The sequence below is a fragment of the Aythya fuligula genome, chromosome 4 (genome assembly GCF_009819795.1).
Source record: "Aythya fuligula isolate bAytFul2 chromosome 4, bAytFul2.pri, whole genome shotgun sequence".
Taxonomy (NCBI): Eukaryota; Metazoa; Chordata; class Aves; order Anseriformes; family Anatidae; genus Aythya; species Aythya fuligula.
Genome location: NC_045562.1, coordinates 53502127 through 53525801, shown reverse-complemented (window position 1 = coordinate 53525801; position 23675 = coordinate 53502127). Strand labels below are relative to the sequence as shown.

General features: G+C 39.2%; 1 protein-coding gene across 5 annotated transcripts in view; it reads left to right on the top strand.

The window, feature by feature from the left end:
• The window catches only part of TBC1D1 (TBC1 domain family member 1), a 102186-nt gene that overhangs the window by 57106 nt on the left and 21405 nt on the right, over positions 1-23675 (top strand). For 3 of the 5 annotated variants that reach the window (XM_032186103.1, XM_032186106.1, XM_032186107.1), the window contains exons 9-14: positions 1594-1680; positions 3384-3673; positions 5393-5521; positions 7807-7926; positions 9128-9267; positions 21158-21343. In XM_032186103.1, the coding sequence (XP_032041994.1) occupies positions 1594-1680; positions 3384-3673; positions 5393-5521; positions 7807-7926; positions 9128-9267; positions 21158-21343 (952 nt within the window). The remainder of the gene's footprint in view (positions 1-1593; positions 1681-3383; positions 3674-5392; positions 5522-7806; positions 7927-9127; positions 9268-21157; positions 21344-23675) is intronic. The other 2 variants (XM_032186104.1, XM_032186105.1) reach the window with 2 other exon arrangements.

The following is a 23675-nucleotide window of genomic DNA, read 5'->3' as shown; positions in this document are numbered from 1 at the left end:
TTCTTCACAAACAATGTCTGTCAGTACCTGTTATGGGAACAACTAACTTCTATGTGACAGTGATCCCCAAGAAAACACATTGGGAAAATGTTTATCATGAACAAATGGCTGAAACTATCTCCTAATTATACAGCAGCATCTAAGAAAACAAATCAGATGTCAGATTTAAGTACTACTTAATCCCCCAGAGAGTTGTCTCATTCATATATTATTTGTTTTTGCGCTTCATTTCAAAACAGAGTGCAAAGTAGAAGGGGTTCAGGGAGATGCCTGAGGAAACCTGTAAGATTTGGAAAGACTTCTGCTTGACAAATGATTGAAAGAATCAGAACTTTCAGAGAGCTGACATGCAACAAAACCAAACAGCAAATAGTAAGGAATACAAATGAGGACACTCTCATTTCTTTTAGGCAAACTGTTAAGTTGAGGGAAGATCTAGTTTAGTTTATCTGCAAAATACTTCCTCAGAGATGCAGTTTGTAGTGACAAACTAGGCTTTCAAAGCCTATTTCAGCTGTCATACCTAACCTGTTCCCTAGAAGCAAATGATGGCAAAAGAATGGCCATGGTAAATGGCTTATTCTCACTGGTATAATTATGCATATGCTGAGGATTTGTAGTTGCATATCTCCCCTCATAACTGCCTGACCACTGTTCATAGAGTTCATCCCCACAGAATCCTGTTGTGCATGTGTTTGGGAGGTGAAACATGCTATTAGCATCGTACTTGATTTTGCCAATTTGTCCAAAGACACATAAGCTATTGTCATATAAGCACAGTTGTGTACAGTTGTATATTGGTTGCATTTTCACCGTCATGGGTGTTTTGATGAAAGTTCTTGATTTTGTTCAGATCTGAGGCAAAGCAAAAGCACTTTGCCTCGGCTTCAAGGAAGCAATATTCACTATTGTGAATAATGCTAGCATATTAAATTATAGTTAGAATAGCAGTTCAAAGAGATCATATGCCTTTGCTTCAGAACATAATGTAGTATTACTCTCTAAGGTTAGGAGGATATGAGTTACATAGTTGTGTTAACAAGTAAAAATCCATCAATAGGTTTCTTGATATTTCTGTTAGTTGCATAAAGCATTAGAGTTCAACACATTATACAAAAATATTGTCAAAAATTGCACAAAAATACTTGTCTTCTGACTGACGTTATAATACCAGAAATTATGTTTGGTGTATATTAAATTGATACAGTTTTCAGTCCTTTTTTAATAGCCCTTTCAACTTTTTGTATCTTGATAGTAAGTATCTAGTATGACAATTTCCTGGTTAGACTACTGTTAGAAGGTATTTTAATAGTGGTTATAGTGCATACGTGCAATATGTGATTATATTCATACCATGGAAAGCACATAATTGCCCATGAGAATTCCCTAATTACATAGGAATCCTTTAAAATGTCAGTGACTGCCCTGAATAAAGTCTTTGTTTCTCACAGGGACTAAGGCTATTGCTAGGCATTTTGGAAAATTAAATTTGTTGCTGTCTTTGAAAGCTACAGATTCTATCAATTCTATGCAAGCCCTTTTTGGTATGCCTCATGTTATAATTTTAATTGTTGATGTGCTTTTTCTCTACAGGGCAGTAAAGCCAGAGGTCCACTTGACAGCTCTAGTGCTGTAGATCTAGAGAGCTCCGTGTCCAGTACCTTAAGCAGCACAAATAAAGTGAGTAAAGCCTGTAGTGTCTGTATATAGTGAGAAACTCCTGTTAGTATTACCTGAAACAACTAGTCAGATGTGAGGTGTAGTCACTAACTGATCACGTAACTGTTTTGTTCTAACATCTTGCATTTTGTTTTCATTATATTCGGGGAGTGGATAACCTAACAGATCGTGTGTGAAAACAAAGAAACCCCAGAACATCCACACAGAAGGATAAAATCAGTATCACTGGGTAGGGCTTAGGTATGCTTTCTTCCAAGAGTCCTGCTGCCACTTGATGGTCCATTGGTGCATTTCTTTATTCCTGTGCCAAACCCCTCTGAGGGTGATGGGGATGTACACACTGCAGGTAGCCTATCTGGTCAGTCACTGTCTTCCCCTTCACTTTCCCAGCTTGAAACAATTTTTCCATTTTTTTGAATTTTTAAGTTGGTTACCCAAACCACTTTTCATGTGTATAATATGTTAAATGTATTTGAATCATCTGAGAACAACTTGAACAAAGTAATTTCACAATTCATTCTGGGAACAGGTTCAGATTAAGAAATAACAGTCACATGCTAACAGATGATCATGTATAAGGTGCTGTCATCTATAGAGTTTCACCAAAGACTTCTATTCTTTTTGATAAGTTGGGACTTAGTAAAAGTTTATATTCCTGTTCTCCAGAAGTTTCAAGTTGCCTTTAGGCCTTTCCTTGTGTTTTCTTGTGTTCCTACTCCTATAGAAAATAATGGTGCAAGAGGGATTCCATTTGAAGTAGGAATGTGTTGGACTATATACAAATACATATTTTGTATCTGTTTCCTATCATGTGAATCCATAGATGTGAAATAAAATATTACCGAACATAATCTGAATCCAGCAAAACACAGCAAAACAAATTTGATAATTACCATATTGCTGACCCTGATCTAGCTAGCTTCAGCCCTGCAAGTACATACCATGAATGCAGGACTGCATACATAAGAAGTATAAAACTAAACCAAGAAGTGGAGTAATTTCCCACTTTGCATGGTTAGAAAGTTTTTAGTCTGAACAAAGTAATATAAACAAATAACCCAGAAGAAAGCCAGTCATCTTCCTTGGATGCAGCCTAGCACTCTGCAGACTTGGATGCAGTTACCAATTCTGCTCCAGTGCCTGGTCACCTACAGTGTACTCCTGAGTGCAGGTAATGGAGAGTCTTCTCTCCATGTTTACGATTCTGAAAGAATGGCTGACTTTGCAAAAATCACAAAAGGTGGGAAGTGAAGAAAAATACATGATTTGGGGCTGAAACAGGCATTTAGTCATAGGATTAAAGTCCTTTGTGTGAGTCTTAAAATGGAAAAAAGGAATCTTACGTTGTAAAATGGGGTGCTAAATAAACAGTACTCTGAAATGCTGCCTTTTTCATTGCTGTCATTGTTACCCAAACCTGACCCACCTGTTAATTTTCCCTTCCGAGTTGTGTTCAATATACTGTAAAATGCAATCACTCTCAAAATTATTTTTTCCTCTGTAGAATGGAGACTGTGATTTGATGACCCAAGTGCTTAAGAACAAAAACCACTGAATATCAGTGATTCTTTCTTTGAGATATTGTGATAAAAATGTGCAAGTCTGAAGCAGATCTCTATGGGGGTGACTAACGACATGGAACTGCAATCCCCCAAACCAGTGGTAAAACCACGTATCAGTAACCTTGTATTTTGCTCTGCTAGGAACCACCGTTGTGTGAAAAGGAGAGAGACAGACTTCCTACACTTCCTACAGAGAATGCTGTCAAGACCAGTGGATCAGTGGGTGATCTCTCCAGCGACACAGATAGTTACCCAATTGAGCAGTCTGTTACATTACCTCAGCAAAGCTTTCGAAGGCGAGCAAACACACTGAGTCATTTACCGTCAGAAAGCCAGGAGTCTCTGGTACCTGTTGAAACATCGCCATCTGTTTCCCAGAGGAAACTTATGAGGTATCACTCAGTGAGCACAGAGACTCCTCACATGAGAAAGTAAGACTTACTAAAAGCAGGCTGTGCTTTCATTTGGTGAAGGCATATTTGGGGATGGTGATTGCATACCTGGTGTGTGTTCTTAGTGGATAAGAAATGTCACAGCAGGGTGTCACTCTTCGGAGGTTTGTAGGTATCCTGTTTAGAAACACTTCTGTCCTGCGTGTTCCACAGTGTTAGTTTCCATGAGCTTCAGGGGAGATGAAACATGAGACATGTAGTTCCACACTTTGTCACAAAGCTAAGTAGGATCTCTCCTAAGGCATTAGATGATATTTTTGCAAGCAATATTCAGTAATTTTTGTTGCTTCGATCTGCAAGCATTGTAAATAAATGCTCCATCTACATAGTCTATTTGTAGAGAAAAATAACATAGCATTTCTGATGCTGAAAACCTTACTGTTTGGTGAATTCATGTGTGGTTTTAAAGTAACACACAAAACTGACAGTATTGTTAGTAGAGCTAAGGCTCCTGTGCAGTGTTTCAGTGAGCCTATGTAAATTTTACTTGCAAAAGCAAGCTACTGACTGCCTTAATGCTAATATTCTTCAAGCTATCTTCCTTTGTAATCCTGCCTCAGCATTTTCAAAGTCTCTGAATGTTATGGCAGTTTTCTTTCCTCCCTCTATCTGGCTTTTTCCAATTACTATGGAAACACTTCTGTCTGTAGACTTCCATTTCACTGCCAAAACTGCTCGTTTACACAAGTTAGACAGTAGGAAATCTGTATGTGTTCCAACTTATTTTTCCCTGCAGGAGGCAGGGCAATAAAAGAACATGCCTGAAATAGGTGATGACAGGGAAAAGAAGAATTATAGCATTTAAAAGGAAACATAACCCAGGTTGCCTTTTTGTCCCTTTCTTGAACCTTTTTAATTCTTAAATACTGGAATGTGTTTGTAATGCAGTTTAGAACTTGTGCTGTTGGTCTGTTACCTTCATGAAAGTTGCCCTGACGCTTGTTGTAGCTTGTTCAGTCAGTTCCTATCTTAATATAGGAATGCAGTTAAAAATTAAGTATATTTTTAATTTGCTTGGTTATTGCTATTTGACTATGTAATTTTTACTAAGGCCTAAGTCTGTCTGCTCTTTCACACAACTCAGCCCAAAAAAAGAAATTACTCTTGTGTACCTTTCATAGGAAACATACAAAACAAGACACAGAAGAAAACAGTACTTTGAACAAGTCATGTATGTTTTGTGAGCATTTTTTGAATAGCTTACCCTGATTGTTAAGTTGTTTTCAAAGTGTGAATGGGTCCAAATCTTCAAAACATCTAACACTTCACTTCTCATCCATGAAGTCTCTTGATCGTATGCCTGACTTTATCGTAGAAACCAAGGGGAAGAAATATGAGGGAGAAGAAACAGGGTTGTTATTAACATACTTTAGGAATTTGAATTTATCATTCACTGAAATGCCTCGCTAAAGATTCGGAGTGTGTGTTTCAGACTTTGTTGATTGGGTTAAAATGTTCAGCCTCTTGCAGTTAGTACATTAACTGTGAAAAATGTACGAAATGGCTGATTTGTATTTGTTACAAGTATTTGTTACTTTCAAAGATTAGAGAAGAAATTTCACTTTTATTTATTTTTTAGCTCTCCCCTTCCCATTCCCTCTCTCTTACTGTGTTTTGTTCTTTCTGCTACCTCAACTCCATTCCTCTGGTTGGAATCCCACTGTACGGTATGAACGCATCTGTCGGCGAATCTAAAAGTTCTTCTGGTCAACTTGCACGTTCTCCTACTCTAGCTCGTCTTAACCCCTCGGCCTCTTCACCCAACTTTTTTAAATATCTAAGGCATAATTCAAGTGGAGAACAAAGTGGGCATTTTGCACAAAAGAGGTGAGATAGCACCTGGACCTAGTTTGGGGTAGGGTTTGTTTTACCGTGCTGTAAATATAAAGCTCTGTAGGCAGATAATTAAAGCAATTTCATAAAGACTAAGGGCGGTAGATTTTTATGGGAGGGGGAACTCAACTGCTCCACTACTGAGTGTAGCGCTGATAGCTGTGTAACTTTTTCTTTTAATGAATAAAATTTTCAGATGCATGACATTCTTTGGAGACAGTTGCTCCAAAGCAGCTTCTTGTTATGCAGCAGACAGCAGCACTACTTCAAATTGTGCCAGTGATAAGTTGCCAAGAACCTGTAATCTAGCTCGCTCTGCCTCTCCTGAATCATTCAGTTCTGTTCAGCTTTGCTCATGGTAACAGAGAAACATATTAATATCCTTTTGTGCCTGACATTTAAAGGAAAATTTACTAAGTTAACCAAAATAGGCAAGAAGTAGCTGAACTGTGGACAACCAGTACAGAAAAGGAAAAAGGGAGCTTATGTGTTTGTCTTGGTTAAATTGTCTTTAATAGCAATATCAAATGATATTTTTCTGTTCCTTATTTCTTAAAACAGAAATGTGCATAGGGAGTATTGGCATGAACCTTTTATTTTCCTGAGAACCTGAAACGAGTGGCTTCTTAAAAATCTTAACTGTGAAACCCCTTCTAGTTAAACTTCTTTTAGCTCCAAAGGCTAATGAGGCTAAATGTCCTTCAAAGCACGGTCAGCATCACTGACCATTGGCAAGCAAATTTTATTGCTGTTTGTTGTTCCTTTTCTGTTTCCTTGTATGAAAGCTTCCTGTTTCCCAAGGTGCTGTTTTTTTTTTGCTCCTGAGAAAGTACTCAGCCCACAACCAGTCCCTTCAGTTGCATTTGCTGAGCACTTGCTAGCGTCCCTCCCCATTTAGCTTCACCTCAGAGGTATGGTATTGCTCAGGGGAGGAAACACGAGTCTGCAATGTCCTCTTTACTGTGTTTTAACAACACTTACCCAGGCCTGAACACCACACTAATGCCCCTTTATTTGAATCCTGAAGGTCGAATTCTTAAAAGTAGGTTCTTCCACCGTAGATTTGGTGATACATTCTGCAGTAGCACTTTCTACTTCCCTTTCCCTGTTGTTTATGGGTGTACTGCAGTGAAACTCTAAATGAGACAGAGAACTGAAATGGATAGGGACATCAAATAAATTAATGAATTGAAATCAGGAAGTCAAACTGCCTAGGTTGATTGTATTCCTCTAAGTGAAATTACCAAGTAACCATAATTGATTTACTGTAAGCGTAACCTGATTACAGTTACACTGTGCTACAGCAGAATCTTCCTCATGCTTAGTACCAGCTACTAAAGAACTGTGTCACTTCGTACTTCTGGTGTTCCCAGGTTATCCCCCCCATCCCTGTTCACATTTTCAGGAGACAGAACTACATGCCATCCAAACATAACATTAAGGTTTATCAGAAGCTTTTCTCAATAAAACTTAGTTTGTCAGGAGAAAATTCTCCTATTCGCGTGTTTTTGTGTGCTCTTCTGAGGAAAGGTCTTCAGTCTCATCAGCCAAATAACTTTCTATGTTTTCATTCCATACAGAAACTTTCCATTAACTGAGTTGTTCTTACTTCCTTCTATTAACTATCTCCTGAGTGTGTTGGGAGCTGGTTATTTTAAACTAAAGAGCAGAGCTACGTAGGATGTTGTCCAGAAAACTGATGAAATTTGATTAGTGCTCCTGTCTGTTGCATCCTGAAGCTTTATTTAGGATAAATCAATCCTAAATAATGTCAGAAAGCTCAGCTTTTAGCTTAAAAGTTCCAAGCTTGTCTGAATAAAACCCTATTAAAGCTTTACAAAATGCTCTTTGCCAAAGTCTTTTTTTTCATTTGCTGGTTCAATGATTATCAGTGCCAGCTTTTCCTAACCTTTTCCTCCAAACTTGGTCAATTGTCACAACTAATATTTAAGTAAATTTTCAATTGTAAAGCTGGCATCAGTTCCTACTAGGTTAAAGGAATTTACTTGAAACACGCACTGAAAATCTTGTGCTGTGTTAAAGAATAACAAATTTGCCCGAAGTATATTTATTTATATTGGAACATTTTAGTTTGCCCAAAGAAACATGTATTGCAAAGTATCACTTTGTTAGTGGTTTTAACTTTGACTTTGGTTTCTTTGGTATTCATGCCTTGAAGATTTAGCTGCTTCTTGTTTAAAATTTAGCGGTATGTGTTTTTATTCTGTGGATTTGTACTTCCTTGTTCTAAACTATACTTTTCCCAACTGCACTCTCAGCATCTCCTACCGTACTGCCTTAAGGAAAAAGCTTCATTCTTCTTCTTCTGTGCCAAATTTCTTAAAATTTCTGGCTCCTGTAGATGAAAATAACACCTCTGACTTTAGGAGCGCAACAAGGTAGGGTTCTCTCTTTAAGCCTGGAGGTAAAACTGTGTTATTATTCAAAGGTTTCTTAGTTTGAAATACTTCAAATGCTTCTTGCACTTGCAAAATCTGACTTGTGCAACAATTCACTTGCATGTATTCTGCATGTGATTGCTGTCAAAAAGGTGGAACCATTCCCAACTCCTCTCTTACAAAGTTTGCAGTGCTTATCCATGTTGATGTTGTGATGGTTGTGCAACTTCCATCTCTCCACTTCTGTGATTATTCCTGCCAAAGGACTATGTTTGCTGTTTTCAGTTAAGAGAATATATGTGGTTCATCCTAAGCAATGTCAGCGTCCTTGAGGTGGAAGGAGAGGACAGCCTGTGAAATGCTGTTCCCAGTTGCCAGAGCTGTTGAAAGTTCATTTATCACTCTCAGCTTGAACAAAGACCGATGTAATCACTTAGCCAATGGTTGGAGTAAAACAATGACTTGTTTAAAAATGTAATGGCTTAAATTCATTAGTGGGATTTTCAATAGGAAGACATTATCACTGTTCATTACTTCATTTCATATTCTGAATAAAAAGCTCTGTGTGTAGTTTGTGGATTTCATCAAAGGTGTAACATGTAAGGTTCCTGGATTCTGTTCACAACTTTGTTGCTTATTTCAGATGGTGACTTGGGAACACAAAGGTTAAAATTTTTGTTCTGAGTCTGTGTTGTAAAGGTGTATGCTACCTATCTGGTTCACAGAAGGCTGGAATTTTAATTAAGGTTTATAAAACTCCTTGATGTTTGCTGATAAAAGGCATCAACAGAACTCTTATCTCCTATGAGTCGCTACTAGATATTGTGGATGGCGTGGTAGTGATGGTATAGATGGTAGCAGGGCACTAAAGGTACACTATGGTGTATGTTTAAGTATCTTTAATTCGTTGTGTTTCAAGTACTGCCACAAAGAAAGCTGAAAATTAAATAAAACTTCAGAAAGCAGATTGCACAGAGCTGCCAGCTCCTTCTGGTGAACCTGAGTGATGTTTGCAGCCTTATAAAAGCATGCTGCCACTGAGCAAATTTCACCCACCTGCCACTTACGGCTTGACACAGCATGTGCACTGCACACTGTATGCCTTAGCTGATGGTTTTTGTTATATTCCCTGAACTGTATCGCTGTTCCTGGCAAATTCGGGTAACCTCCTGACAAGCCATTCTGTGTTCTGCGATTTTAGTGACTACGAATCCCAACACAGCCAGCAGGCTGTTGGTGCTGACAGCCCCGTAAGGACTCGCCGGCATTCATGGAGACAACAGATATTCCTGCGAGTGGCGACCCCTCAGAAAGCGTGTGATTCTCCCGGTCGCTATGATGGTAAGTCTTGGCTTATGTGCTTCCATGAAGGTTGTTAGCAGCTATAATCTGTGAAGTGTGGACTGTTTTGTTTTCTGAGTGGGAATATTTGCCCAGTGCTCTGTTTGTACTGTCTGTGTGATTTCCCATTCACATTTCAGTCACGCAAAGCTCATCAGCTTTTGGACTTTTTATTTTTCAGCTGTATATGTAACATAGTTCTGATAGTATAAAATTAACTAACCAGAGAAGAAATGATTTTCTAGATACACTGTTCTAATGAGTTCTGGGGGAAAAAATGCATCACCAATGTTGCTCTGAAGAAAACACGATGCTTCTATTTCATCTTTCCATGTTAGACTATGGAACTAAGGACCAGAAAAATCCAACCCTAGCAGAAGGAATTAAATTTCTTTCATGACTTGAGTTGAGTTCTGTAGTGTGTACTTCATACCATACTGAATTTGATCTCATGTATGCAGCTTCAGTCTGTAATCCTTTACCACTTCAACCGTGATTATCCACTGTTACCTTATTTCTTTCTTAAATTTCTGTAGAGCTAAAGAACCACAGACCAGGGGGAAAAAAAAAAACAAAACACCGCAAATGAGTGTGCAAGTGCATCATTTCATGTATCTCACCTTATGTGAGTTAGACAATACACCACACACTGGGACCAAAAATGCCTCAGAGAACCTTGTGTCTCCAGATAATGGTCTCTGGTTCACTGAGGTTTGAATTTCACAGCTTGAGCTCTGAAAATTCTACCCTCTGACTGCAAGGTCATAGTATAAGAGTCACAAGGAACCATAGAGAACAATACACTGTAGTAAATATAGTAAACAGTAATAATCTTAATGTTTGAAATGACTGGGAAAGCTGTCAGGTTAACAGTCATTGAAACATTTTTATTGCATCTTAAAAAGAGACCTTGGCTAACTGGACACTGCACATACCAAAACATTTGTCATTAATGAGTTGCTTGGAATGTAATTGGACTTAATATGGGGTAAGCTGCATATGGGCATAGATGCCTCTCGAATGCTTCTTCAAAGCTCAGTGACCTCAGGAGCATGTCTGTGTATACAGAACATGTGAAGGGGTCTCATATGCTTCAAGGTAATGAAGGGGATGTTCAACCTCAGCAAAGCTACTTTTTTTGTGAGTTTGATGCATCTTTTTGTGACTGAAAGTAGTCTTACTAGTTTTTCAAAGCCACAAAACCTTCCATATTAAATAGGAAAAACAAACAAACAAATGAAATTGCCTGTTCAGACCTTTCCTATGAGACATAATAGCCGCAAGATACAATCTTAACAATCTACAGCTGGATAAGCAGAACAGTTGGAGAAAAAAGTGTGGCCCAAAAGGAAAATAGGAAATGCTATTAATAGGAGGAACAATTTAAAATAACTGGCCTTTTTCTTCACTCTTCTTGTCTTTTTCTGGTTTTGTTCCAATGTACATACTCAGTTTGTGAACAAAGGGAGAAAACTTTTTTTTCTTTTAACAGGTATTTGATTTTTTGTGCATCTCCTGAAGCATTTTTGGCAGTAAAGGATACTTAGTCACAATCAAGTCTGTAGCCTTAAAGAGAACTCTGTATGGGCAATCTTATATTGGAACTCCCTACCACAGTTAATTTAGTAATCTCTGTAGTTCCAGAGAAACTGTAGCTAGTTATTGTTCATCACCTTGTTCCCTCTTCTTTCATCTTCGCTCAAGGAGAAGCTACACATGAAGCAGAGTCGATCAGTGTGACAAGAGTTACCTGTAGTTGATTTTATTTTTAAGGCTTCCTTGCTCATTTTAGACTGTTCTCCTTTGGAAACAGTCTTTGTACAAACAGCTGATGTATGACCAAAAGATCAGTTTCAACCAAAATGGATGGAGGAGGAGGAAAATTTTAAAGATACCATTTTTTGTTGCATTCCAAAAGTAGTCAGGCAGAGGAAAGCGAGACAACATTCACATGTTTCCTGTTATAAGCAGTGATTCCATTAACCAATTTTTCTGGCCAAATGTAGTATCCCACACACCACTTCAGGGTACTGAACAGGAGAGCAGTAAGGAAAGAAGGGCTGGGATTTATTTATTTTTTAAAGTAAGTCAGCCAACCAAGAGTCTTAGATTTCTGAGTCAGAGGTGATAATTTTTTACAGGCTTAGCACAGGCTGCTTTACTAAACTCTGTGTTAAGTACTAAATCTACCAGCATGCCTGAACTGCATGCTGTGTTGACTAAGCGTGGGCAGGCACTGCCAACCGAATGAAACTGCTCTGTTGCTGTAAAGTCTTTGGATTTTAATCATTAAGTACACGTGTAAAATGTGACAAGGAATAGAGACAACTTTAAGCTTTATACACATGTGAGTCCATTTGCATAGACAAGTGGGGAGCTGAACCTCAAGTTGCATCCTGTCCATTGCCACTCTGTGTGGAAGGAAGGTGTGTAAAAATAACTTAAGAAGAATAAAGCTCAAATAATACTGATATAAAACTGATAAATAGCTTATGTAGAATTTTTGAGCTTAATCTTATGAGGTACTGAGTTTAAGAGATGTCTAATGTCCTGAGTTACCATATGAAGCTGACTGCACCAAGTCCCACTGTCTTGCACTTCTGGAGCCTTTACTTCTTTAGGAGGTGCTCATTAGTAGTTTGAGTGCTCTTTGAGCTAAATTTTCGTTTCCTGTAGCTCAGCTGGAGAGGAATGTTTGCTAGCTGTGCCTTGATAGCTGCATTGTGTATGGCAAGGCAGAGAGCACCTTGTTTTCCAGGCTCCTTTATTTAAATGTACCACTTGCCTTGAAGGAAACCTTTCAGTTCTTAATAGTTTGGGAGTAGAATGAAAAACAGTCCTAAATCAGTAGAGCCACAACCAACCATATATGCTAGAAATGTTAAAATGCCTTTTTTGCTTGGCAGTCGTGATTCCTGCCTTCTCTGATGACTGGACTCAATCCAGCCCCATTTGGACAAGGTGAGCACTCTGAGACAACAGAAAGCCTTGGGTACAGGAAACCATTACTTCTGGCTGTTGAAGGAGCAACACCCATGTGCGTGCCCTTCCTCTAGCCACCTCCTGCTAGTGGGTGCTGCTATTTTCACACACTTCTTTGTGTAAGCAAAGTGCAAGGAACAAATGCAGTCTTGGGGCTAAGCTCACAGCTGGGTCCTGTCCCCCTGCCACCTTCCCAAGGCAGCACTGAAGCTGAAGGGACTGTAATGTTTGATGATGAAGCACACAGGAGATGCATCACGCAGTTTGCCTGGCAGGACAGCCTGTCACAGCCTCCTGCCAGCAGCTCAGCCTCTGGTGAGCCTGAAGAGGCCGCTGGCTTCCAGGTTTTAGGGATCTTGAAAGGATTTTCTGCATAGGCAAAATGACCTGTAGAGACTGTTACTGCTTTCCAGCTGGTAGCTGAAAGTTTTCAGGATTGAATTGTGTTAGTTCTGACATAGCAAGCTACAGTGCAACCTCTCTTCTCCAGCTGTTTGCCCCTTGCTGTGTCCCAGAACTCCTCTTATACTCCTTTTGTCAGTCAGAAGGGTTTGTAGATCTAAATGATACGGTTTGCTTTCCTTTTTTCTGTTTGTTAGAATTGACACGTGGCAAAATCATTCAACCAGCCACTTGTACTTGGAAAAGGGTCTAAAATGCAGTTTCAGAACAGTAACGTTTTTTGTGAATATAGTTTTTCTTCATTGTGCCCACAAAAAGTGTGATTTAGGGAAAGCTCCTGAGCATAGAGCCCAGATCAGGCTGGAGAGGTGAGGAGCAAGGAGTGGCTGTGCTGCTGTGGGTGCTGTGGAGCACTGGGGGGCAGTGTTTCTTTCCTCCAGCTGGATACAAGCTCAGTACCTTTTGCTCTGATATTTCTCTTTATTTTTTCATTTGTGTGGGTAGAATGAGTGTTGTATCTTACGAAGTGAGGAGATGGAAGAGGAGGAGCACAGGTCATTAACAAAATCAATTATGCTATAATCTGATGCAGTGCTATATTTCTCTTGAAAGGAGGTGTTCATTAACTTTTTTCTATACTTTTTTTTGGCCTGTTTTCTGTAAATGATTGCATAAAATTCACTCTGGCTCTCACATTCATTATTCTAAACATTTTAAATTACAAAAGTGTTTCTTCAGTTCTTTGATTTTTAGCTCCTTGCCCTGCTTGCACCCAGGTCTTCATGCTTACATGGAGACTCTTTAACAGAAATAGCATTCTGCGGCTGTGCCACCAGGGTTGAAAAAGACCTTCAAGACCAAGTCCAACCACCAACCTGACCTACTGTGTCCCATCAGCAAACCACGTCCCTTAGTCCCTTCCCCCTTTGGGAAGGGTTCGTTCCCCATCTCTTTTCCCCACTAGGGAAGGGATTGCACGAGGGGGGCAGTCCCTTCCCCAGTCCTACTGGCCATGTTATTTCTGATGCAGGCCAGGATGCCACTGGCCTTGCTGACCCCTAGGCTCACTGCTGGCTCTTGTTTGGCTGCCTGCTGACCAGCACCCCCCAGGCCTTTTCTGCCTGGCAGCTTCCCAGCCACCCTTCCCCAGGCCCGTACCGCCACATGGGGTTGCCGTGATCCGGTTGTAGGACCTGGAACTTGGCCCTGTTGAACATCACACAAATGGATGTGGCCCATGGGCACAGCCTGTCCGGGTCCCTCACAGAGCCCTCCTACCCTCAGGCAGATCGACGCTGCCACCCAGCTTGGTCTCGCCTGTGAGCTCAGTGAGGGTGTACTTGATCCCCACATCCAGAACATCGATAAAAATACTAAATAAAACGGACCCCAGTACTGAGCCCTGGGGAGCGCCACTGGGAAGCAGGCACCAGCTGGGTTGAACTCCACTCACTAGGGCTCTTTGAGCCTGGCCATGCAGCCAGTTCTACACCCAGTAATCATACGCCCATCCAAGCCACGAGCAGCCAGCTTCTCCAAGAGAATAACAAGGGAAAACGTGTCAAAAGCTTCACTAAAATCCAGGTAAACCACATCCACAACCTTTCCCTCATCTACTTATCAGGTCATCTTTCCATATGTGGTGGTTTTACACCATAGAAGGACAGCAGATCAGACTTTGTTACGGGCTCTCCTTATGGGTAAAATGATGAAGGGAAGAGCCTGGCCACTATTTTAAATCAGCCAAAGTATGGGCTTCACTCAAAGGTGAATAGTTTTCCGTGGGATCACTTTTCTAAGCTCATTGACAGTATTACATAAGGATTAAGGCAGGCACAGGGAGGATGGCAGGGGCACGTGTCTAGAAGCAGAGGGTGGGTGCTCTTGCCCTTCTCAGGGGCAGTACGCGCTTCAGCCAGTGCAGAGTGATCATGAAACTTCAGCTTGCACTGTAGCACAGCACTATATTTACATACTTGAACTCAGTATCTACAAATCTCTGTGCAGTGGACTTTTTTCACTATGGTTTTTGCATAATGACTATTCAGAATTGGTCATAGTGGGAAAACTGTTTTGCAGACTGTCAGAAGCTCCCAGCAGAGTAAAGCCGAATGCTAGATTTAAAGGGTGTGTGAATTGTTCTCTGAAATATACGGTGGGAAAGTAATGGCTCATGTAGTCAGCATTCTTCCTGTGGGAGGTAGCTGGCAAGATTTTTATAACAGCTCTGTCAGTTTTAGGTTGGGGAATGGGTGATCTGTTTTAAGCTGGGCATTAGGGTGGAGTTGCATGTTGAAAGAGAGTAATTTGGAGGAATGAAATGTTGTGTATTGTTTAGCAGTACACAGGAAAAAAAGAAAAAGGAACTTTAGCCAGAACAACTATGTAGTAGTTGAAAACTTGACTTGCAGAAGGATCTTTCAGAAAGTATAAGCATCTCCATACAGGAAAAAGAAACAACCCACACCTTAATTCATTAATTACAAGGATTTGGGTTTCAGTCTCTGGTAGACAGAAGTAGCAGGCTGTTAAATCAGAAGTGCTGAAGAGAGCTTCCTATAAAAATTTGGATGTGAAGAACTGTTATTAAAACAAGTTGTATTTAGCACCTACCCATTTGTTTATTTGCTTGTGGTGAGGTGTTCCATTATTTACGTAAAAGTATTTTAACTATCATTTTGTAGTAATATTGCACATACTGTAAAGTCTCATTATAGCATTCTATACTGAGAATGTACTTAGAATTTTTACGTAGTGTAAATCATTTGCAGTGTGTTCTCCAGAGCTGTTGAAGTGTTTTTTTTAGCAAAGAAATGATTGTTAACTAGCAACAAGTTTTGTAAATGCTGTAATAAATCCCATTTATTAGAATTGATCACTCAGTTGTGGCCCTTTCAGAATGTGCATATGCTGATAATCTTGATTTGCAGAATAGGAGCTGGGCTATCAGCAGTACCACAAATCATGTGCAATGCCTTTCATGACCACTGGAATATCAAGGCATTCCTTTCTCAGCATTTAATAATATTAATAAATGGGGTGAGTTCTGAAGGTGGTGATTACTTTTGAAGAAGCTCTTAGCTTTAACTGAAAAATCAAACTCTTCAAAACCATCTTTCAGAGCTGTTTTTAACCAATTGTACTGAAATACACAGATTTTCAGCAATTCTATGTTCAGTAGTTCCCTGAAGTTGTATGTGAGGCTAGAAGAACTTGCTGCTGCTTGTGATTCCAAATCTAAATTTTCCAGTAATGCAAAGCATCTGGTCATGCTACTTGAGCGATTATGAAGATCCTCTTGTTTGTTTGGTGAGCTGAAATCTGTGATGCTTAAAATGCAACAAACTAAAATAGTCTGGTGCAAAAAATGAAATGCTCAGCTGGGATTCTTCCATGCACGTTCTTAGTGAGGTATCTTACCTGATTTATTAACCCTGGAGAAAGGATGTGGCTGGTAAACAGCACATTTAGATAGTGACGTGTAAATAACTCCATAGTGAAAATGGCAGTAGCACTTCATATTTGAACCTCCTTTCTCTTAGCTTCATGTAAAACCAAAAACAAACGCTAAAATAAAACCATTTTCTACATGAAGGGTTGCAGCTTCTATTCAAAGATGAATCTTGTAGTCTTGTTTTTGATATTTGAAGTTGGTTAGGCTAAGCACTTGTGAAAGAATGTTTTGAAAATTTGGGCTTTTAGGTGGGTTTGTCACTTCTATTGTTTTTGACTGTGTGGTTTCTCTTAGTGGGTTTCATTTTTTTCTTCTTGTTTTTGCAAAGCCTCGTTTAGTACTGAGACTGGTTGAATAAGAAACTATTGATCAATTAAAGTTAGTCAATTACAAATTAACTTTCATAAAAATAAGGCTTAAGGCAGCATTTTGATAATTCGCTGTTGGAATACTTTAATGTCCTCCTATAGAAGAGGACATGAATTTGTGTTCATTGCAGCTCCTTCTGGAGCTGATGGAATTTCCTGTTTATATCTCTACCCAAGTAATGAAATATTGGCCCTTTGAATGACTGCTGCAGTCATCCACTAGCTTTTCATTTACAAACTTTCCTTACGTGGTCCAGCAACAAACATACTGTGACATTTTCCTATAACCGTGCCTACTTTGTTTTGTGTATAATGTATGCACATGACGGTTTTGTGCAATACACGTGTTGATCCTTTTGGAGCGTAGGGCATCTTAGGACTAAAGCACTGCAACACAAAGCCAAAGAGTCGGGTACAAATAAGTGGATTTGCTGCACAAATGCCATCTCAGTTCATTCTTTCTTGGGTGAGAGGTGGGAGCGTCAGAGCAGTACTTGTGAGGTAAGTGTGGATGCACTAGTTCATTTGTACAACATTTCCAGGAGCAGTTTCACCTGTAGCTCTTTACCTTGCAGCAAGTTCTTACCAGCACAGAACTGTTTGTGGCCTTCCCAGTGAAGTACACACTTTCTCAAGGAATACTCAGTTTGGACCTACAGACTTAAAGAGGTGCATGGTGCAGAAAAGTAATATGGACTTCCTATGGGAAATAATCTGTATGGTGATAAGATACAATAATAGTTATCAAATCAACTTGCCCAGTCCTGAACCTGAATTGCTGAAGTATGCTAGGCCTGTAGAAATAGCATGTATGGAGGTAGGATTTTATATGGAGCTGCAGTGAGGGGTGCAATATATTTGAAAGAAGTACAGGTCAAACGTGGACTAGGGGTCAGCAAGAGCCAACGAGGTTAGCAGTTGAACAGGGAAGCAGTCTTTCTGTGTGTGCTGACACACTTAGTGTCCTGAAGTGCACCTACTAATCTATTGCAAGTTTTGAAAGCTGCAATGGCAATGACTTGGGTTTTCACACATGGCAGTTTGATTCGGTGGAATGTGCGCTCTTTGTTATGTTCAGTTCAGTTGCTCTACTGCTCATCTTTGCTTTCTCTGCTGTCCTCTGGATCTTTTGTGCATAACAATGAAATGTTCAGTTTCTTGTTACAGTATTTCTTCTCTGGTCTCTTCTATATATGAAAGCTGGATGGCATATCTGCCGATGGCTCTGTTATATGTTTGTGGACGTGGATTAGTGTTGACTTACCAAACGTGCGTTATTTTATACTTTACTTTGAGGGCTTAACTGCCCATTCCACATCCCTGCCTTTGCCAGCCAAACAGCTGACGCAACTCTGCAAACTGAACAAGCCACCTGAGCAGTTAAACTGGTTCATTTTGGTTTCTATACATCCTGGCACATGCCAGGATGGTGATGGGAGGGAAGGCAGGTTGTGAATGTGTTGGTCTTTATCAGAGTGGACTTTGGACTTTCTGTTAAATGTCCACAAGTGATAAGAAGAAAGGAAGAAAAGATAGAAAAGGAGCTGCCATTTGGAAGGCAAAACCAAGCCTAAGACTCTTCCACAGAGGAATTAGAGGTAGGGTTGATAATGATAATTGTTCAGCCTATAGAATTTTATAATTTCTTTCTGTTGTCTTATTTTTTGTTTTATAGCCTTAACTTCTGTGAGCTAAATTTCTCTTAGTGTCTTCACTAAAGGTTACTTGGTAACAAGAAAAGAATTTTCCATCTTAAATGGAAGCAGGACCATGCTCGCGAATGGTTAATGCTCTGCAGTGGTTACAAGCCTTGCTACAGTAAGGTTGATCACTGGAGGACTAGAAATTTTCCAATAAATTAGAAGGTGATCTTTCATTAAGTTGGTCCTTGGAGAACAATTCACAAAATTTGCACTGGGAAAGTAGAGGGTATTATGTTAACAGGAGAATGTTAGGGTCATTCTTGCTTTAGGAAAACAATGTGTGGATGTATGTAATTCATTTCCTTGCATGTGTTTTCACAGCCTGTTTTTTGTTTTGTTTTGTTTTGTTTTCCATAAGTGGGTATCCATAAGCTGTCTCTGTAGGTAGTTTGATAATTTCTAACGCATTACATGTACATGTATATGCACATACAAGTCCAGATTACATGTCTGACACTGAGATCCATAAACCACTGAGAGGATGAGTAGGGTGGGAAGAGATTTGTTCCCCCCAAGATGTATGTGCATCTTACTGGATGCTCTGAGAATGTACCAAGTGAAAGGTTACAGACAGTGTAGTGGATAAGGATGTTCCTATCTATATCACTCTTACTTTTTACACTAATGTTTGTTGACCATTTTGGGGAATTCCTTTTTTCTTAAGGCAATGTTACTATTTGCATGCAGTGCTGTCTTAAAGAAAATGAAAGGCTTTCTTTAAAGATGGAAAGTGTGTTGTTTTCCTCCAAGTTCCCTATCTATTAATGGAAATGAAGCCAGTTCAGCTAGTATTAAGAGCCTTTTTCTTATAATATTATTTAATATAAATTGAAAAGTGATGAAACCTACTATATGCAGTCATTGCAGTCATTCTACATAAAATTTACAGAACATCAGCGTACACACTATACCATCACAAAAGCAACAAATCCAAATAATTTTCCTTTGATTCTCAATGCAATTTGAGAATTATCAGGTGACTTCTCTACCTGATGACATTTACCTAAAGCTCTTTTACAGTTGCAAGTCTTTGCCTAGGGACATCTTTTCATTTACCTGTAAAGAAAAAGTGAAATGAATGTTTCCCAGTTTATTTTGAAGGATCTGATGTAATTTCTTTATTGTGTTGATAATACTCAGCTGTGTTTCTGAATGCATACGTGTCAGTGCTTCCTACTTCTTTGTGACACGTGGTGGTTGCCTTTAAAGAGTCAAATATTTGTCCTTTGCTTAGTTCACCATCCCATGAAGCTCATTGTTCTATGAAATGCTGTAGATGCCCAAAGTCTGGGTATCCGCACTTCCATAAACTCAGACTTTGGATATATATTTTTAAATTGTGCCTAGTAGCCAAAGAGGTTGCATTTATTTTTATATGTATTTAGTACTTGAGTTTAGTACTTGTGTGGTAACACACAAATAAATGTTGTATAAGGAAGCAGGTGGTATTTGGACCCACCCTATTCCTCTCTAACTCTTCAAGAGGAAAAAACAGACAGAGGCAAAGCGTAGAAAAGCAGAAGCCAACAGCTGTGAACATTTCCATTCATATTTAGCCGTCAGCTTAGTTGTGTGAGTGCCTTCAAACAAACAAGAAAAGAATAGCTGCATATGAACCGTGTGAGTCAACATATGGTAGCTTTCTGAGCAGAATTTAAAGGGATAAAAGCCCTTCTGTTTTGTTAGTTTGTAGAGATGTGATAATTTGTGTGTGTGTGTTTGGTTTGAAATACTTATCGCTGTGCTAGCCAGTGATAAAGAAATGGACCACTGAGCTACCATGCAGAATGATTGTTTCAGGAATGCTTCTTCTCCAGGAGCATGCATGGATGGACATGTCTTTGAGACAAGTGAGTGGGGAATAGTTCTAGTTACACTGATCTTAAAGCATTTTCTTGTGTGTGTAATTGGTCAGCTTCTCCTCAGGGAAATGTTCCTCTGCCATTCCCTTTGGCTAAGGGAGAAATGCTGTTGTGATGACTTTCCATTTGGAGTTCAGTAGAAAGAGAGGGGTGGTTTTGTTTGATCATTCATTTTAAAGGTGGTAAATTAAGTATTTTTTCTTCTAAATATATCAAAGACTACTGAGCCTTCAGAAAAGCTATATAAAACAATGGTAGAATTAAGTGATACTACATCAGGCATTAAGAAAGCAAAGTATAAGTACTTGGGCTTTTTACATTGAGGACTTGATTAAAAACAATGTTGTTTACCCTTTCCCTAAGAAGAAAAAACTTCTCAATTTGTATGAGATATATTTAAGGATCTCTTTCTTTTGTAGTGATATCAGTCTTTTTAGAATTACCTTGCGTTCCTACCAAAAAGATGCATTTTGTGGTAGACCAATTGAAGCCAAAAGAAAAAGTGCAGAAGGTTGTGATGTGGTTAAAAATTAGAAGTGAGAACAAAGGTGTCTTAAGTGTTTATCTCCCTTTCTGAATGTTTACTTTAAGAAAAGGTAATTTAGCCTGTTGTATGGCCTTAGTTGGTGTTGTGTGTGTGTTGCTAAGGGTGTGTGCTTTCTTTTTCAAGCAGAGTTTAGAGATTATTTTTTTAAATTAAGAGGGTGCTATTTTTGATTTTATATCCTATTTGAATCAGCTGTTTTCAACTGTAGTTTGTATATCTGCAGGTTTTCAGACCTCTTCCCTTTTATTTCTGTCTTGTAAAGCTGTAATTAGTAAGTGGTGGTGTTGGCATATGACACAAAGTTTAAAAAAAAGGAATGTCCGGGCTTTGGCCCATAATGATTCTTATTCAGAAGAAACAAAAAAAAAAAAAGTAAATCTGCTTGAAATTGTCACCTGGGAAATCTTGCTTGGTATTGCTGCCTCCTGTGTGCGTGTGTGTTTCTGAGTATGTATATATATGTATAAGTATGTATACAGATATATAGTTATATATGTAATCTTTGAAAATTGTCCCTTCTTTCACCTATTCATGAAGTCTAAGTAGTTCACAACAGCTTCTCTCTTTCAAAGATTACTCTGAACTGGGAGAACTTCCACCCAGATCGCCACTGGAACCAGTGTGTGAAGATGGCCCCTTTGGTCCTGTGAATGAAGAAAGGAAACGGACACCCCGTGAGCTTCGTGAGTTGTGGAAGAAAGCCATCATTCAGCAGATACTGCTTCTCAGAATGGAGAAAGAAAACCAGAAATTACAAGGTTGGTGAAGCTCTTTGTTACACACTGTTGTGGTACAAGTTCAGATCTTGATTTGCTCTGTGGCCTTGGTAGTGGATTGGACCAAACCTTAATGAAATGTATTAGGGACATACAGGTAAATCAGTTTGGTAGCATCTCCCTCAGCTCTCATTATGGTAGATAATGATTTACAGTTTATTTATTTGAAGTACTTAACCTTATAATTCATTTACTTCCTCTTAATTAATAATCTTTTAGTTTACAGTGGCTGAAGTGTTTTAGTCTGGTGTTTACAGTGGCTGAAGTGTTTTAGTCTGGTGTCTAGAAGTGATAATAAGGAATGTAGCACAGTCACTATCATGAACTTGTTTTCTACGTTTGCATTCATAGGCCTCTGTGTAAGCATTGATCACTGCAGTGTTCTGCTTAGCCAGTTTGGGAGTTGAATTGAAGCTCTTAAGGCACTGGCTGAGGACTTCAGCCCATGGGTGCCCTTTGTAGTACATGCACTGTGCAAGCAAGCTTTGTATGAGGTAGCAATGACTGAGACCTGTCAGAAGCATGATGAGAAGGAAGATAAGAAACTTGAAGTTGCAGTGGTTCTTAACATAATTTTTCTGTGGCCAAATGCTTCCTACAAGTCTGTCATGGTGGCTGTTTTGACTTGTAAAGTCAAAATGCAGGTCATTAAGACCTTCGATTTTATTGTGGCAGCTGCAAGTGACTGTCCATGAGAGGTGATCTTTTGAGGATATGACTTAGGAGGACAGAAATGTTTATCTGGCTGGTTTTAGATATTCAGGAAGGGAGTAGCCGCCTGGGTGTGGGGTACCTGGCATAAAAATGGCCATTCTTATTTGCCTTTGTGTAAACTTGGGGAAGGATTGCCTTCCATGAAGAACAGCTGTGTCGAGTAAGGACCCAGCAGTGTGAAAAGTTCAGTATACCAAATGTGAAATCATTTTTTAAACTTGGGCTGAGACTTCTGGGTGTAGGAGAAAACACCTCTCTTGGACATTGCATATGGTCCCCCACAGCACTTACCCTGCCTGCAGGCTATTTGCTGCTGGTAGTGTAGCTCTATTTAGGTCCCGATATCTGAAGAATTACAATAATGCATCCTCACAACAATGAGGTATGGTGAATGTATCACAGCAACGTTATTAAAAAGCATGGTTGCTTTTTGATATAGTCTTTCATAAACATGGTTCCAAATCTTTCAATTTGCAATTTGCTCAATGGCCATTATTGAAAAGCAGTATTTTTTTGTTTTTGTTTTATACTTACAGATTCTTTTCAGTCCTTTCTTATTCTTGAACCTGTGCCCTGCTGGTTTTGCAGGCAGAGAGCTGCTGCCCATATCCCAGAACTCTTGTGCTGGGACTGCATGTGTTGAGTCTACAGCCACATTACCATCCAGTTAAATTAAAAAAAAAAAAAAAACACAAAACAACTGGGACACTCACTGTTAGACGCTGACAAGTCAATGGAGAATCTATTTACTCCACTCTCCTTGTAGTTTTGTCTAGGTTTCCTTATAGTGTATTCTTTCAGCATTTCCTCCCTTTTAGGAATAGATGTCTGACACCCTTCCATCTCTTCAGCACAGCATCTTTTTTTTTCCAGAAAAAGCTGAAAAATCTCTTCTGTTTTTATGGTCTTGTGATCTGCACAAATTCATTCCGTGTTCCAAAAGGTCTTTAGTTTACATGAATGCCACTAATAAACCATTTGTTCCAGATACACTTTCACACTTTATCTGTGAAAACAAACAAACAAAACAGAAATGAAACTTAAATATTTTGCCAGTAGTCCCTTTGAAATTTTCACTCCAGTTCCAAACTTTGGAATTCATGTGCAGATACAGAATTTATTTTCATTTTTGCAACCGTTCTTTGATCCTTTCCTTCAGCGTTTAAAGGATTATTTAATACAGTGCAATATTCTTGTAACTCAGAATCTGAGAAGAGCACAAAAATACAATGCATCCCTGCTTAACAAGCTGTGGTGATCTAAAAGGCCTTATTTAAGTCTGAGTTACATGCTGACCCTTGTTCTGATTTCTTCAATGACGACTTCAAGAGAGCCTGCATATTGTTCTACATTCAGTTCGTGTTCAAGGTTTTGAAGCTTTCTACACTTGAATTTTCCTTTTTATGTGGACTATAAAGCATCATAATAAGTAGATGCTACTTTTGTGTGTGTGTGTTTTTTTGTTTGTTTGTTTTTTTGTGGTGCAAGTCTTGTGCACTAATTTTTTCTAAGAGTTTGGATATGGAAATATCATGATAGGAAAATCTTGGCTTTTATTTTTGAGTCATTGTCTCTCATGTTTCTTCAGATTTAAGAGCTG